The 17,908-nt window shown below is 39.8% G+C and overlaps 1 protein-coding gene across 1 annotated transcript in view; it reads left to right on the plus strand.

Annotated features, from left to right (window-relative positions):
* tbc1d32 (TBC1 domain family, member 32) overlaps nt 1–17,908 on the plus strand; it is a 96,924-nt gene that overhangs the window by 43,643 nt on the left and 35,373 nt on the right. The window contains exon 27 of the mRNA XM_085372728.1: nt 5,827–5,910. Within this exon, the coding sequence (XP_085228854.1) occupies nt 5,827–5,910 (84 nt within the window). The remainder of the gene's footprint in view (nt 1–5,826; nt 5,911–17,908) is intronic.

Raw genomic sequence — 17,908 nt, forward strand, 5'->3', positions numbered from 1 at the left:
TTTAGAAGGAAAAGAGTTAAATGTACATCCACTAGCAAGGAGCTCAACCCCCAATGCAAATGAAAAATGTTGATTGATAATGAAGCACTGAGCTAAGCCAGAGGTGGCAGTTTGGAGAAACTGCTGTAAGGATTGGCGGTGAGCTTCGCATATCCCTTGATATCGTAGCGAGAGGATGAAAAATTAAGAAACAAAGGAAAGGGATGATGGTAAATCGAAGCAAAAGCAAACAAGTATGAACAAACAGTTTAACTGTGTTAATTTACTTTAAAATCATTTTTATCCTTTGTTTTTTCTTACTGGTGTGTAAGACTTTTTTACAGGACTCTTCAGCAATCTGACACTGTTAATCAGATTTCACTTGATTAGCTGATCATCAACAAGTCTAAACACCTCACTAAAAGCAGAAATTTGGGCAGTTTACTGGTCTGAAGCATTTAGTTAGCATGTTTATGTTCCAGCAAATTCACCCCAAGGTCAGACCCACTCTAGAAATGTGGTCTGAACAATGCTCAGAAAATCTCCAAAAGTTGATTCTGTTCATCTGGACGTAGCGTTTTCAGTGGGAGAAACGTTTCGTCACTCATCCAAGTGACTTCTTCAGTCTCAGCTGACTGCAGGTTTCCCCAACCTTATAAACAGTACATTTGCATAATGACTGAAACCAGCCCACTGAACGAACAAAGGCCTGGGAGGTCAGTTCCTTCATTATAATTATGCAAATTCTCATGACCATTGATCAACAACCATTGATCAATGGCCATGAGTACCATTCACAGAGAGTTGGGGAATGGCTGCAATCACAGCATTGTAAGATGGTGAAAGATGTACCTTTAGGCCCCCTCCTCGATTCAGAGATGGTCTTTCCCTTTTCACGTAAATGGCCTCCTTGACTCCGCGTTCAAACCAGTGTTCCTCCCTGTCCAGGATGTGTACATCCTCATCATTGAAAGAGTGTCCACTGGCCTGTAGGTGTAAATAGACCGCAGAGTCCTGGCGAGACGAGGTAGCTCTTCTGTGTTGTGCCGTCCGCTCCGCCAGAGGTTGTTTGGTTTCCCCGATGTATAAATCCTGGCAATCCTCCTGGCACTTAACAGCGTGCACTATGTTACTCTGTTTGTGTCGGGGGACCCAATCCTTGGGGTGGACCAATTTTTGGCGCAGTGTGTTTTGGGGTTTAAAAGCCACAGAGACCTGGTGTTTAGAAAAAATGCGTCTCAACTGTTCCGATACTCCTGACCAGAGATGGGGAGTAACGCGTTACTGTAATCTGATTACTTTTTTCAAGTAACGAGTAAAGTAAGGGATTACTATTGCAAAATTGGTAATTAGATTACCGTTACTTTCCCGTAGGAATTCTGCGTTACTGCGTTACTAAAACCGTGATTTTTTTGCGAGAATGTCTCATGACAGTGACAGTGATCATATATCGAGTGCGGAGAGAGTATGAGCATGCAGCGTTTAAAGCGTGGAAGTACTGACCTTACTTTGAGTTTGATTCCATAAAAAGTGACAAAAACATTAGCGTCCGTTGTGCGTGGGAAGAAAACTTTTTACAGCGAAAAAAACCCCTAAACTTCCAAGCAAGCACTGAGTGCGCCATGACGTAATGGGAAATTCTGAGTCTTTGACTTTATTTATTTTCTGCTGTGTTTTACTTGCATCTATTTGAAAGAGTGAGTGTAAACACAAAAAATATTTTATTTTATGTGCTGGAATGTGTAGAAAATAGGTTTAAATGTTAAACTAATTTATTCAAGTCAGAGAATGTTGCATATAATTTAATTTTTGCTTGATGCATAAAGTTAAAAGATTAAAACTGATAAAGCAAGTTAAGTTAAAAAAAAGAGACTTTTCCATTTGATTACATTTTGTATGATGGATTATGTAGAAAAAGTAGAATTGGGCTGAAAGATCTATCGCTTTATCACCTCTTCAGGTTGTAAATCGTGTTTTTAAAAAGTAACTAAGTAACTAATTACTTTTGAAAATAAGTAATCAGTAAAGTAACGGGATTACTTTTTTGGGGAAGTAATCAGTAATTAGTTACTGATTACTTTTTTCAAGTAACTTGACCAACACTGCTCCTGACACGTACGAGATCACTACAGGGATCACTACAAAATGCTCAGAAAAAAGAAAAAAGAGTGAGAGGGACATCTAAGAACCTACAGGCCTCATTTACTGTAGCAGGATCATGAATATTAAAGTTCGTGACAGTACAACTGGAAAAAGAACAAGTATGGCTTATTTAGAACGGTTGCCTCTTCCCTCTAAAAAGACCTTGACAGTACGACTTAGTGTTGCGAGTTATATTTGAGCAAACCACAAGGCTTCTGTAACAATGTCCTTTGGACAGTTAACACCAGAGTAGAGATATCAGCACAAACTTATCATACCACCTGGTGGTGGAGGGGCAATGATTTAGGCTTATTTTGCTGCCACACGACTTGGGAAACTTGCAGTCATTGAATCGACCATAAACTCAGTGTATCAGAGTATTCTGGAGTCAAATCTTAGGCGCTTTCTTCAACAGCTGAAACTGAGTCATGCAATTGGATAATCATCCCAAGCACAGCAGCAAATCTACAACAGAGTGGCCAAAAAAGAAAAGAAGCAAGGTGTTGCACAGGCCAAGTCAAAGTCCAGATCTTAACCTTATGGAAATGCTGTGGATTGATCTCTGCACATTAAAGAATGCCTGTAAACCTCAATGAAGTGGAGCAAAGCTGTAAGAAACACTGGCTCAAAGTTCCTGCACAATAATGTCCATGTGACTGATAAAGTCACACAGAAAACAATTATTTCATGTTATTGCTGCTAAAGGTGTTTTTACAAGCTGGTGAATCATGGGGTGGACTTAGTTTTTCACAGGACTGCAGTCCTATGAAAATATGACTACATAAACATTGATGATCCAGATTCAGGAGGGAGACCACCTCTGTGTGTTGGATGCACAAGGTCAAATAAATAATCTTTCTTATTGACTTGATGGGTGTAATATATGCTAAATATATTAATAGTGAAAAGAACAAAAAATCCAGATGACACAATCTGAAGGTTTTCAGGTTGTTGTTTTTTTTTTAAATTTAGCCTCCTTTTCTCCTGATTGCTTTTATTGAAATTCAGGTGCACTTCACACTTTTCCTCACCAAGATTACATAAACCTGATGTCCATGAACCTTTTAAGACTCATCATCAATGTCGTTGACAGCCACTGTGAAATTGCACCTACGCCTACTTTTCCTATGTAGGAGCAAATAGCTGTGATTCAATGAAGACAAAAATATATTCAAATGAAGGAGGGCTGACAATCTTGTCATTAATGCATGTACTGCACAGTGATTGCCTCCTTTCATCAGTACACTGTTGAAGCCTGTAAAAGCAACTACTCCACAGCTCATTTGAGGCTTTTCACTGGAAGACCACGATCAAGATTTATTATCATTTAGGCTTGTCTTTGCTGTCGAAGTGCTATTTCATGTGTCACATCATTAACCACGTACAACCTGGTATTTCACTTCTCGAGAAACATTCAGTGAAGGAAATGTTTTATCTTTTATGAACTGACTACTAAAGGAAACTGATTTCCTGGGAAGTTTATTCAACAATTACTTGCGTCTATTTCTGAATATGAAGACACTGTGATTATCACTTGTCTTTGACAAGCTTCTATTCAGCTGGATGATGATATTGATTATGCTATCTCTTGGTTGAAACACTTACAATTAGAACTGTTTCACGTTCAATACCTTACTATCTTGTCAGCTTATCAATTCCCTAATTGGTTTTCCTCAGCAGCATATCAATGAAATGCATTCACTCGTGCTCAGAGTTACTGAGCTGTGGAGTGAATAGGTTTGATCAGCCCTTTTAGTCTTCTCTGAATTGGCAGCTTGTGAAATGATTGGAAGGCTGTGCCACTGTGTTTACAAAACACCTTACACTTAGTTCACATATTTAGTAGTATAACAAAAACATGCTTCAAAAAAGGTAAAAAAAAGTATTTTATACCAGGACACAAACAGGAAAAGAATGGACAGTAGGTGGAAAAATGTTAATCAAAGGTAGCTAGTGTGAAATATGAGCCATCCAATCAAACAAACTTCACACAGCAGCAGACAACAGCCCAAGGGACTAGAATCCATCCAGGAATTTCAAGGAAGCTATAATACCTACTTTCCCAAATCCATTGAATCCAGAAACAAAAATAGTGGCAGCTGCTAGTGCTACCCCTCAGCTGCTATTAGATACATGTATACATGTCGACTTGTTTTCAAGTCATCTTATTCACAGAATTTTTTTAGAACACTTGACCTCTGACCTTGAGGTTTTGAGATTTCAACTCCTCCTTTTAAGTAATTGAACCTATGGTATCAATATGGAAAATCCTACATCGCCTCATTGTCGAGTTATCACATTCATTAGATTTTCAGAAAACTTGAACTCTGACCTTGTGGTCAAAGAGACTGGAGTTTGAACTCGTCCAAGACTTTAAGTAGATGTACCCATGGTATGAATGTAAAAATTCTAGGTGACTGTGTTCTCAAGTTATCACATTCACAAGATTTTCAGAAAACTTGACCTCTGACCTTGACCTTGAGGTTGAGATCACTGAGATTTGAATTTTATCATTATTGTTAACATAAAAAGTTTGTGAACGTTCTCATATTCATAAACTTGCTTGTCCACACCGCCCACCTGCCTTTTATGGCTGAGGTGTAAAAACTCTATTTGATTCGAATTTGGTCAACATCCTCTACAAGGTTATGGTCCTGTGCACCTCTGGATGACTTCCAATGCTTTAGCCCAATCTTTGACTGCTTGCATTTCTGCACATGCACGTTCACCTCGGATGGCAAACCTACGCAGAGCATCAGCTTTCAAACTGACTTGACTTCATGGCAAGGGTCATGACTGGTGGTGAGTTTTGGATCGAACAGGAGTTTACAATGTCAAAGTTGGCACATCAGATCAGCAATGTGGTGCATACTAATCTTTGACTTTCACAAGGTTGTGCACCATGCATTTGTCCCTCTGGGTCAGCCTGTAAATGCAGACTTCTACTGTAACATCCTGAGGCATCTGAGGCTGAGCATTTGGCAGAAAACGCCTGAACTGTGATGTGTGCTGTGGTGTGCCAGCACAAAGCGCATTGAAAAGACAGGAGTTCTTTGGCCACAAAACAGACTAAAACAAACCAGTCTATTCATTTGGCCTACTATGAGTTAAAACAATAGGTTAAACTCTTTGGCCTGTAGAAGGTTGGTTTTGTATCGTCTTTATTTACTGTTTCTTCCTACCTCACCACGCTCTTCCTCTCTTATTTCCACAATTAGATCTTCAGTGACTGTGGGTGGTTCTTTGCGCAGACGTGTTAAGTGACACTAAAAGCCATGCTGACACAGTTTACTGAGTGACAGTCGGGGCCAGTGAATCCACAGTTGATACAAGATGTACATTTTTTGTGTTGTATTACAGTGCATGTAATTTTTTCGCTGAGCTATAATTTACTTTGTCAGAGACATCCTTATCCTAGAAGTGAAGCAGGTTTGTTTTTAAACTTCTATTATATATATTATCTTTTATTAGTATTTATAATGCTAATGACTTTATGCCAGCTGAGCACACTGTACGTCTTACATGGAAAGTATCTGTCCAATCCACTTGCAGCTGCTTAATAGCGTAGAAAACAGGATGGAACCAACAATCTAAAAATAGTTGAAAGCTGACATTTGACTGTTTAAACTGGATTTCCTTTGAACGCAATAGTTAATGCAGACCTGCTATCTTATGATTTTTTATGTGCCTGATTTTTCTCCTCAGTGCTGGCTGACCTTCTGGAGAAAGTTGTAGCCCATCTATCCAATTCTGCTTCAGAGTGCTTCTTCTCTCCAGCTCCGTACAAAGGTCAGTAAGAAGAGCAATACCCCCCCCCCCCCAACCCTCCATTCTTACAGTTTAGTCAAGGAAAATAACTAAAGGGCACTTTGTGGATCAGTGAAGACAGACGTACCGAACCTCTGTGCTCTGCTCTGTTTACTTTATTTCTGGGTTATGAAAATTATGTAAAGGTAAATGTTGGTTACACTCCAAAGCATATACAGTACACACTGTGTATAAATGTTTTAACACCTAATTAACACCTTTAGTGCAGTGTATTTCATGTAAGTTTGAACTTGACACTTTGTTTTCTGTTGTGGGTTGTTATTGCCTTCTACTCCAGTCGCTTCTGAAAGGGCCTGTTGGCTCAGTCAGCTGAACTGAAGCCTGCTTGTGCTTCAATGTGGAGATCTGGTTTGTTAATAGTCTTGGTGAACTGAACCCTGGCGATTAAACTAGCCCTGAGGATAGGAACCAAAGCTGGTGATAACAACTGTGTATAGACGGTATAAAAGCACCATCTTGGTCTTTTGTGACCAGACATGGCAAAAAAGACGTCCCTTTTTTGTCATGACTGGTTACAAAAGACCAAGATCTGATTGTTCAACTAAAGAAAACACACACGCATTGGCTATTAAGTTTTAAATGATGATGAGATTGTATGTCTACTCTGGGAGTCATAAACATCATTAGACCAGTGCACATATTGTCTCTAAAACACTTGGGTGGAGAGATGAGGAAACCTATCAGTGCTCTGTCTTGGTTGTTGAGTTAACTAATGTGGAAATAAAATTTATCCAGCAGTAAACCTGAGTTTGCGGTGAGGGAAGCATCTTGTACAGTACAGCACTTTCCAGCAGGAACTTCGATAGAATGTAAAATAAGACATTTTGTGTATTTTAAAAAGACATTCAGTGTGTTTTTGTTGTTGCCGCACTAATCAACCACTTACTACTAACTGCAATGGTAGTTTATTGGATTGGAAAGTGTGGCGATGCTCGCCACCTGGTCACCCTTCTTGCTTGTTGGTGTGGGCAGGTCTCATTTGTAGGTGCTGGAGAGCTGCTGTGGCTCATTTCCATCAGTGGCACTGGCAATACCTGGGCTCATCAGTGCACTATAAAGGCCCTCAGAACCCAACTGTGTAGTGGCTCTCCTCCCTGAGAAACATTCTGGATTATAGTTTGGGTTTTTGCACTAAACAGCATTGTGTACACAGTCTCTTCAAGCATGCACTCACTTAAGCCACAGCCATTGACTGTACACATGGTTAGTTTAGGTTTTTCTCTTGTTTCTTTAATTTAAAATAAATAGTCTTTTTAATTGGCATTTGTGTGTGCATCTCCTGTTTTGTCATGGTTGTATGTCCCGGTTCGTGACAGGCTGCATGAGCTCATCTGGTGGGAGTGTAGTACTGTAGTATGTCAGGCATAAAAACGTGGTTTTCATGATAGGAGGAGTGTAGAGTAAGTGTAAATAAAACAGTTTAGAGATAGAATAGACTAAATATTATATTTTAAGAAACTCCAAATTTTCCACTTGTCACAGGGTCTGAGTTGGAAGATTTTGGTAAAGCTTTGTCCCTGAGGTAGTTGAAAAACCCCAGTTGGCTAAAGCGTTGGGGTTTTTTGTTAACAGACATGCTTATGCCTATTTAGTTGGTGTTATTTTTTCATCTAAATTTGTTAGTGCAATTAGCACTTTCAGTACTAATCCATAGCAATGTGTTGTATTTTTCACATTGTCTGTGTGTAAAATACACATGTAAGCATGGATTACACAAAGGATCCTGCACCCCAAGCTGGAAGGCAGGATAAAAATAGAGATCCCTGGAAACAATTCTTTCTGCCCTTAAGAGCAGCTTTTTCCACCACATGCTAAAATGTGTTATGTGTCTCAGATCGAATGAGTGAATGATCTTAGCAGGTTGGAGTATTTAGTAGCCAGTAGGCTAAACAAGCTGACTGATAGCAGTCAAAAAGGCATAATGCTAATAACTAAATGCCGCAACATCTTTCTACCTAGAAAGTCCCTAAAGGTAATGTGCAATAAGTGTCCAATTAGCATATTTATTTGTTCCAGTTTACATGTTTTTTATAAAATCAAGTTAAGTCAAATCATAGGTCATTCATGACCTTCACCTCAAAGACGCATTGCAAAGTTGTACTAAGTTTAACATCATATTTACCATACTAATTGGTGGAAGGATATCAGTTTGAATTTCATCAGTGACTGTATGGCTCTGCTGAAATAATGCAATCATCTGGCACTTAGTAAACATTGGTATAATTATAATAGTGTGTCATTTGTTCAAGCACTCGAAACAAGTGCAGAGAAAGACTCAGAAAGACTCCAAGACTCAGCGATTTAAAATTAAACAGAGGTCCAGTTCTATAGAAATTAGGGTGTGGGGAAAAAGCATGAATGGCTCACACACTCAATATAAATTAAAAACAAGCAGCTGTTCATTACGGAAGCAGATTTACCACATTTCTGATTTGCATTGTTCAGCATTGTTGTTTATGTGTTTTGTTTTTTTTAAACTCACTCGGCCATTGTTTTGCACGGGTTAGAGGTTTTAATTAAGATGCAATTAGTTCAGACAGGCCACTAAGTCAGTGATTCCCAGCAGATCAGCTGATGGTTTTGCTGATACCCTTTGTTGAATATTCGGCCAAGTCTCATATAGGGTGCACTATTTAAGCTGCTTAATCAACCCACAGTTGTTGTGCATCTACAAGCCAGTCTGAAGTGCACCTCCATGTCTGCTCCTCCTTTTTATTCTCTGCATGACCCTGTCATTGCTACTGTCTGTGCTGGCTCTCGCTGCTGCTCCCCTGCCGTATTCCTTGCCTGTACATGAATAGAAGGGTGGGGAGGTACAATATCAATTGTTGTGGAGACATTTTGGCCGATTCTTCTTTACGACATTGCTTTAGGTTGATTGAGGTTAACAGCTACATGTTTTTATGCAGAACTAACAAAGCATTTCAGTGGGTTTGGGGTCTGGACGTTGACTGGTCTATTGCATAACCTTAATTCTTTTCTTTTTCAGTCATTGTAGATTTACTGTTGCTGTGCTTGGATCATTGTTGCTGTTGCACAACAAAATTTCAGACATCTGATGGATAAATGGGCTTTTCCACCACCATGCTTGAGAGCATGTCTTTTTTTGACCTTTGAATTTTTTTTTTAACATTTAACATGCTAACTGAGGCCTTTAGAGTCTCTTGGATTTTGTTTTTGGCATCCACTCCCAAGAAAATCATAGCACTGTGTTAACACAGCTGAACGCTCTAGACCAACAAACTGCCAAAACGTTTGCTTTACAGAGGTGTTCACACTTAATCAGGTGCATTTGATTAGCAGCAACTGGCTGCTGCTTGCACTCCTAATTCCAATGAAAGCAGTAACAATGAACAGGAGTTCATCGAGTTCTTTGAAAACTTTCTTTTTCTGTAGGTTGAACTTAGTGGTTTAAAAAAAAGAAAGTGAATCGCAGTCTCTTGTCCTGGAAATCATCTTGGACATTTCATGGACAATATAGTCTGGCAAATGCTTTGTGGTATCAAAATGCTATTTGTTGTGAATGCAGGTGTGTGTGCTCCTTGTTGTTCCTTTCTGATGCCACATGAACTACAGAATAGGGGAGTGCAGGTGGGGAGAGCTGTGTCTGTAAAGATCAAATGGTAAAACTTTTTTCTTCAATAATCTGCTCAGTCAAACGAGGCTTGTATTTCTCTGTGGGAGACTTCTGTCCATAGGTCTCGCAATAATAACACAAACACACAGGCCTGCCACCCATTATTGTGTTACTCAAACACATTTGACTTTCTTCTGCAGCCAAATTGATTTTTATGCGTATGCTTTGTTTATGGCAATAGCCAGTTTCCCATATGATGACAGCATGCACTATAACCTCTGTAATACATTTATTATATTATGTGCAGGCAACTGTTAATACGCATTGTAATTTTTTTTTATTGCTAAAGCTGAAAAATATTATCAGAGGCAGGTCAGAATATTATGGATGCTTTATTTTTGGCAGGTTTAACAAAAGCGTACAGTTTGGCTTTCCATACTGAATGCATACTCCATTAATCATAGTTGTATTTTAACCACAGTCATTGTTTAACAGTAAATTTAATTTCCCTCTACTTAGCTAAATGTGGCTCAATTATATCCAGCAAGGGCACTTAAAAGAAGTGGGTGTGAAATACTGAAATAACATTAACAGTGCATTAGCTATTAATCTGCACTCCAGAAAATTTCGGACAAGTGCTGATTATTTTTACAGTAAAGAGATTTTCTGAATCGTTGTTTGAAATTTTCTGTGGCCCAGAACACCTGTAAAAACACAAGATTTCATTGTAGAACAACATTTTGAACTTTGTAATATTCTGATGTCTGACACTGACATGTTTATTATGGTTTCGTTTTTTATTTGTTTTTCTAAGGACATAATATCAATAATCTTTCTTTCATACACATTTTCTAGAAGTAATTTTCCCACCTCTTTGTCAATACACAAACAATGCACAATTTGTCTGTTCATAATTACCAGAAGATATGACGACATAAGAGCTTTTTGGAGCATTTGGATACACCCACAACCCAGGTGTTGCCAAAAGTATCCTTTGAATTTTAGTCTTGAATGGCTAAATCTAAATTACTGGGAGGTGATCAGATATAAAGCACACTGCTGCTAAAATGTGAATGAAAACCATTTCACTGTGGTCTTCTCTAATGATTACTCAACATATAAAACCAAGATCATGTTGCTTATTTCAAGTGCTTTTCAAGGGACATAAAAAAAAAAGATATAAGGACACACAGGTGGTATAAAACAATGCAGGATTTAAAATAGAAGATAAACAGAAGATATATAAAATAAAATTGATTATATGGAAGAATATAAAGGTACAAGACACTGCACTATTTGAGTAAATAGCTTCATATTTTACCCGGTGACAGTAAGGTTTTAAGCTGCAGTTTAGAAGAAATGACTTGGTAGAAGCTTGAGGTTTTCCAGGAGTGAGAATCATGTGAAAAAGAAAGTTTTCATAGGACTCTATGCTCTATACCAGTAGTTCTCAAACTTCTCACAATGAGTACCACCTCATAAAACATGTGGCTCTTGAAGTACCACCCTTATGACCGACATTAAGTTACAGTAGTATAGGCTTATTTAACACCATATACAGTTTACACTAGACAATTTTATTTCTTATATGAATGTTATTTATTGTAACTGTCATAAACAGGATGTGACAAGTGACAATAATAACAACTGTACTGCATTAAAACATTCACAGCAGGTGGGATATCCAGTCTTTAAGTAATGACGTATGAACCCTGTTTCCGAGCCCAAACTAATAGTTTATTAAGGTTGTTGTGTTTTTCCCATATGGAAAAGAAATAGTAAAAACTTATATGTGATTACTCATGAAAGTGGCCACTTTCATGAGTAATCACATATAAGTTTTTACTATTTCATATAAGGCTTACATGATTTACTCATGTAAGTGGCCACTTTCTCATTACTTTCATATATTCTTTTAGTAAGTATCCAAAACATACAAGTTTCATTATATAATTTTTCAAGGGATCTTATATCTGTTTTCACACTTATATGCTTTTCATACAAGTTTCACACAAGACAGATACAAACTTTATAAGATTTATATAGATCTTTTCCATATGGGTTAACATGTTTTAATGCTTTGTATCTTGTTCTGTTTAATCTGTACAAGCTCCTAAAAAAGGCAGTGATCACTGTCGGCCTCTCTCGGTTTTTATTACCACTGTTAAAGCTCAGTTTTTAAAACCTTACGATGTAGCTACAGCCCAGCCCATGCAGTAGTAAATTAATGACTAACCTCGTATTGTGGATGGATTATCTCAGTTGTTCTCCTGACTGAAGTTTGGTCCGTCTGCAGGATCCTGCCATGCATTTGTCTCTAACCATTGAGTGGAAAAAAGTTGGCGTTCATCTTCCAGCTTCAGCGTGTTTATATTATGCTAACTATAGCTGTGTAGCTAGCCAATGCATAGCACATCATTATATACGAGCTAGCCCAACTTCAGTAACCCTGTAAACGTCACTACTGTTTAGTTTTCTGTCTTCAAGTGATAGCAGAGCTAAACGTTTACATTTTTCCCGCGTACCAGTAGAGGGAGCCCACGTACCACCAGTGGTACGCGTACCACAGTTTGAGAATGACTGCTCTATACTCTATGAAGTAAAACCCATGATTCCCTATGATTTAGTAGCTTGTATGATCTTTGAAATACTTATTTTCTGTATGACTTCATCAGTCTCTCACATGGTTATGGAGAATTTTTAACTCATTCTTCTTTACAATGTTGCTTCTGTTCATTGAGGTTTGCAAGCATTCATTCATGCACAGTTCTCTTAAGGTCATACATGCACTTGCTTTTTGCACAGGGTATGAATGTTTCCAAGCACGTTAACAAACACGTGCCATTTTTTTCCTAAACTGTCCTGCCATGTTCTTTTTAGAGAACAAGTCGGAGCTTTTTTTCTCAGAGCATAGTTTGGCCTTGGGTGAAAATTCTGGGACATCCACTTTTGGCATTGCATCACCTGAATGATCAGCAACCTGTTAAAACTTTGCTTTTACAGAGGTGCTCACACTTGCTGATGATCAGTGAATCAATTACATTTAATCAGCAGCACCTGGCTGCCGCTTACCCTCTAAATTCCTGTTGAAGCAGTAAGGGTGTATGTACCTAATTAAAATAATTTAGAGTGTGGTTAAACCTACAGTATAGATTTGGACGGTTTGACTTGTACAGTTTGGAATTTAACTGTAATTGCCATAAGAATGAACATTCTTCATGCGCGTGGTGTGTCATGCAATAAAAAGTTTTGAAACCGTGTTCAAATTTGACAGACTTTATAAGTAACATCATCCCGAATATGTCTGAGCTTCTAAAGAAAAGCTGTCAAGATAATTCATGAGAGTAAAAGCATTCACTTGGATCTATGAATTAGTAGACAGTCATTTGTGGCAGGGAGACAGCTAATAAAAGGCAGCATCTGTCTGTAGTGCTGTGTCTGTCAGCAAAAAGGCCTCACTTCTCTGGGGACTGATGAAGAACCTTAATTCTGGGTTTTTGTTTTGATGATTTATTTATCTAAATTCACAAACACACATCAGAGTTGTTTGCACTTCCGCTTTCTTTCTTTCATATTGCCTCACATTTTTGTAATACTTCATTTTTAGGATCAGTCACAATCTTATTTGCATAATTTCTTTAACACAGAGCTGTTGTGGAAAATAGTCCACCCACATTTTACATGTCAGATTGTTGATGCTAATATTTTTAAGTCCTTTTCTTTTGGAGAGATTGCAGGCTTGAACTTTGTGATGTTTTTGACACACTTTGACCTGGAATTCACATCTGTCAGAGTTACATTATAAGAGAGAGGCATAGATTTCTGTTCAGGATTTTTATATAAAAATACATACTATGGGTGAATTCAGTAACGGCAACAGCTTCCAGGGTAAAAATAATCTTAAATCTGTATTTTTGGGCAAATATTTTCTCACTGGTGATACTGTAGATACAGTTTTTGTGTACCTATGACAAATTAAATTTCAGTTAATTTATGTAATGCTTCAAATTAATTGGACAGATAAGAGCCTGAAGATATTTTAAGATGGGTTCTGCATTGTAAGGCTTGGTTCTGTATAAACATTGACTAAATACAGCTTCTGCTTCAGTTACAACAGCCCTTAAAGGAGACCAGATAGCAGTCAGGACTCTTGTTGAATTCTGCAATCTGCCGGTTACATTTGTGTGTAATTGTCTGCATGTGACATGGAAAAATGCCCAGTGGTGTTTAGCATTGACTAGTCAAAGCCACTCTGCCCAGCTTGACGCTCCCATTGTATGGAGAGAGCAGGCTCATTTGCCAAGTGTTAACTGCTTTCAGTTCACCGTTCAGAGTTGTATCTCATCACCTGCCATGGCCCTGACTCCTGAAGGCAGCTGTCCAGCAATCTCATTTATCTCAGCTTCCTGTTGAAATTGGGTTACTGCATCCCACGAGGAGCATCTTTTTATGTTCCAGAGATCTATGCTTGCTCAGATAAAATAATTTAAAAGGATTTTTTAATCCACATCCTCAAACTTTTTTAAGTCTCTGCTTTTAAGTATTGCATGAAAAACATCAAAATTGCATTCCCTTTCCCCCATTCTGAGATCAGAATCAGAATCAGAATCAGAATACTTTATTGATCCCTGGGGGAAATTATTTTTTGTTACAGTGCTCCATTTTAAACCAACATTAAGACAAGACAGACAATACGCTAACTAAGAATAGTACAATATATACATATATATACATACATACATACATAAGTCACTTATAAATAAATATTTGGAAAAGAAACATGTGTAGTTGTAGCAGCAAACAGTGTGTTAAGTGGATGCGTTGTACAGGGAGATGGCCACAGGCAGGAATGATTTCCTGTGTCGTTCAGTGGTGCTTTTCGGTAATCTCAGTCTCTCACTGAACGAGCTCCTGTGACTGACCAACATGTCATGGAGTGGGTGGGAGGTGTTATCCAACATTGTCTTTATCTTGGACAGCATCCGCCTCTCCGACACCACCTTGAGGGAGTCCAGCTCCATCCCCACAACATTGCTGGCCTTACGGATCAGTTTATTAAGTCTGTTGGCATCTGCGACCCTCAGCCTGCTCCCCCAGCATGCAACAGCATAGAGGATCGCACTGGCCACCACAGACTCATAGAAAATCCTCAGCATTTTCTGGCAGATGTTGAAGGACCTCAGTCGCCTCAAAAAATAGAGACGACTCTGGCCCTTCCTGTAAAGTGCTGTGGTGTTTTTAGCCCAGTCCAGTTTATTGTCAATGTGTACTCCAAGGTATTTATAGTCCTCCACAATGTCAACACTGACCCCCTGAATTGAAACAGGGGTCAAGTGTTTCCTGGTCTTCCTGAAGTCCACGATCAGTTCCTTGGTCTTTGCCACGTTGAGCTGCAGATGATTCTGCTCACACCACGTGACAAAGGAGTCGACCACAGCCCGGTACTCTGTCTCATCATCCCTGCTGATGCATCCAACCACCGCAGAGTCATCAGAAAACTTCTGAAGATGGCAGGTCTCTGTGCAGTGGCTGAAGTCTGTGGTGTAGAGGGTGAAGAGGAAGGGGGAGAGGACAGTCCCCTGTGGTGCCCCTGTGTTGCTAATCACCTTGTCAGACACACACTGTGGGAGACGTACATATTGTGGTCTTCCTGTCAGGTAATCAACAATCCAGGACACCAGAGAAGCATCCACCTGCATCGCTGCTAACTTATCACCCAGGAGGGTCGGCCTGATGGTGTTGAAAGCACTGGAAAAGTCAAAAAACATGACCCTCACAGTGCTCGCCGGCTGGTCCAGATGGGTGTAGACACGATTGAGCAGGTAGATGATGGCGTCCTCTGTTCCGAGACGAGGCTGATAAGCGAACTGAAGGGGATCCAGATGTGGTCTTACTATGGGTCGCAGCTGGTCCAGGATGAGCCTTTCCAGGGTCTTCATGATGTGGGAGGTCAGTGCCACGGGCCTGTAATCCTGGGGGCCACTGGGACGAGGCGTCTTTGGTACAGGGACGAGGCATGATGTCTTCCACATCACCGGGACCCTCTGCAGACTCAGACTCAGCATAAACAGTTTATGAAAGACTCCACACAGCTGGGGGGCACAGGCCTTGAGGACAAGGGGACTCACTCCGTCTGGTCCAGCAGACTTGCCTGAGTGAAGTCTCCTCATTTGCATCTCAACCTGGTATTGAGTGAAGGTGATGGGTGGGGGAGGGGTGTCAGGAATCTCACAGGAGGCAACATGTGAAGAGAGAGGCTGGCACAGTGGTGTGGCTCTGGATTCCAGGCTGACTGCAGGTGAGGTTGTGGGGGTGGGAGCAGACACTGTGGTGTCGAATCTATTGAAAAACAGATTCAACTCGTCGGCTCTATTCTCACCTCCCTCAGCTCCCCTGCTGTTGGTTGGCCTGAATCCAGTGATGGTCTTCATGCCCCTCCACACCTCTCTCATGCTGTTCTGCTGGAGTTTCCACTCCAGCTTCCTCCTGTAATTGTCCTTAGCCTCTCTGATCTTGTCCTTTAGTAACACCTGGACCTTCCTCACCTCCTCTTTGTTGCCCCCTCTGAAAGCCCTCTTCTTGTTGTTGAGGAGGGCTTTGATGTCCTTAGTCACCCACGGCTTGTTATTTGGGTAACAATGAACAGTCTGAGCTGGAACAATGGAGTCGGTGCAGAAAGTTATGTAGTCTGTGATACACTCAGTAAGCCCATTGATGTCCTCGGCGTGAGGCTCACAGAGTGTTTCCCAGTCGGTCACCTCGAAACAGCCCTGTAGTTCCGCTATTGCCTCCTCTGACCACCTCCTAACAGTCCTGGTGGTCACAGGTTCCCTCCTCACAATTGGCACATAGCGGGGGGTGAGGTGAATCAGGTTATGATCTGACCTACCAAGTGGGGTGCTGCAAGATGCTGCAAGTTACTGTAAATGGAGGTTAGTTAGAAGAAATGTTTTTATTATTGTTATTAATCACATGATGCATTTCCCTCTTCTGGCAGTGTTTTAGGTAGATGTCACGGCAGAAACATCCCAGCAAGTGCAGCAGGGTTTGAATGACCTGCTGCAGCACTTGTTGCGTGTAAGGTTCATATTAGAGTTATAAGGTGCTTAAAGGTGCTCTTTGTAGGCGGTCTGACATTTGCTGGCTGTCACAACCAATGTGCTGCTGCCATCCCCAGACTTGATGAGTGTTTGAGTGGTTGTCAGACAGTTAGTCATAGGAGATGTAGGCTCCCTGTACTTAGTTTCTAGCACTAAAATATAGGAGGTGCTTTTGAAACATGAGGTTCTTAAAGTCTTTTTCACGTGTGAACTTAGAGTTTCAGAAAATCAGGTTGTGAAATTTTCCATTTCTGTGTCCTCACATCTATCATGGCAAATAGCCTGCTTCAGACAGGTTCACACAAGTGCAAATACTGGTTTAGGTGAGCCCACTGCCTGGATGGAGTGGGCAGGAAGCAGCGCGCTTGCTGAATGTACACCGTTAGCTGTGTTGTTCTCACACTGGTGCAATCCGAAATCTCGCGGACATGTCAGGTTAAACGTTTGATACCGTTGTGTCTGACTTTTGCATTCTCTGTCTAATGATGTCTAGAAAAGTTAGAAAAGCAGAAAACTTAGATATTTGGAAATTTCTGAGCATGTTAGCGTGAGTTCAGTGATTCATTTTTTATTTTCTATTTTTATTATTTTTTAGTTCACGGTTAATCAAAATTTTCTTGCTTTTTTTAAATTGAGCTTTTTAATTCGGTCCTGCCTTTATTTTTACAGCTGAAGACATTCTTGGATATATTGTCGTAAATGATGTATGCTCATATCTCTAAATGGGTTTCATAACTACCTCTCACTCCGTTAAGTCCTGACACTTTCAGGCTTCTTTATTTTTAATATTACTTTTGTTTTAATTTCTCTGAAGCACAGGGGATTGCACAGAGTCTGGGAACTAAATCAACTCAGAGCTCCAGATTCATGATATTACTCTTCATAAGCTTCACAACTACACCTAAACGAAGTACAAATTGTCATAACTAATCTCAGAGATAAATCAGATGTGCCACCTTTCATAGTGTATCTTGTTAAATGATTGTGATTATAGTTATTAAAAACTGCAAAATACACTCTGGTGGCTTAATGCTGAGGAGAGAGAAATGGGCAGGGAGGGAATAAATACAACAAGAAGAGGATTCATCTCCATTAGACAGTAATTGCCATCAGCTAGAGGTTTTCACAGATTTTAATATATAGGGAGAGAAGAGTGAGAGAAATGACAGAACCAGCTATCCCGGCATAGATTCATGCCCTCTTCAAAAGCCATTTTTTCTCAATTAATCCAAGATTTGATGGCCTGTGATTTATCCACATTGGTCAGCTTTGATATTTGGAT

This window comes from Diplotaxodon limnothrissa, linkage group LG15, assembly GCF_057381915.1.
Source record: "Diplotaxodon limnothrissa isolate DT_005_m linkage group LG15, D_limnothrissa_male_GT1.1, whole genome shotgun sequence".
NCBI classification, from domain to species: Eukaryota; Metazoa; Chordata; class Actinopteri; order Cichliformes; family Cichlidae; genus Diplotaxodon; species Diplotaxodon limnothrissa.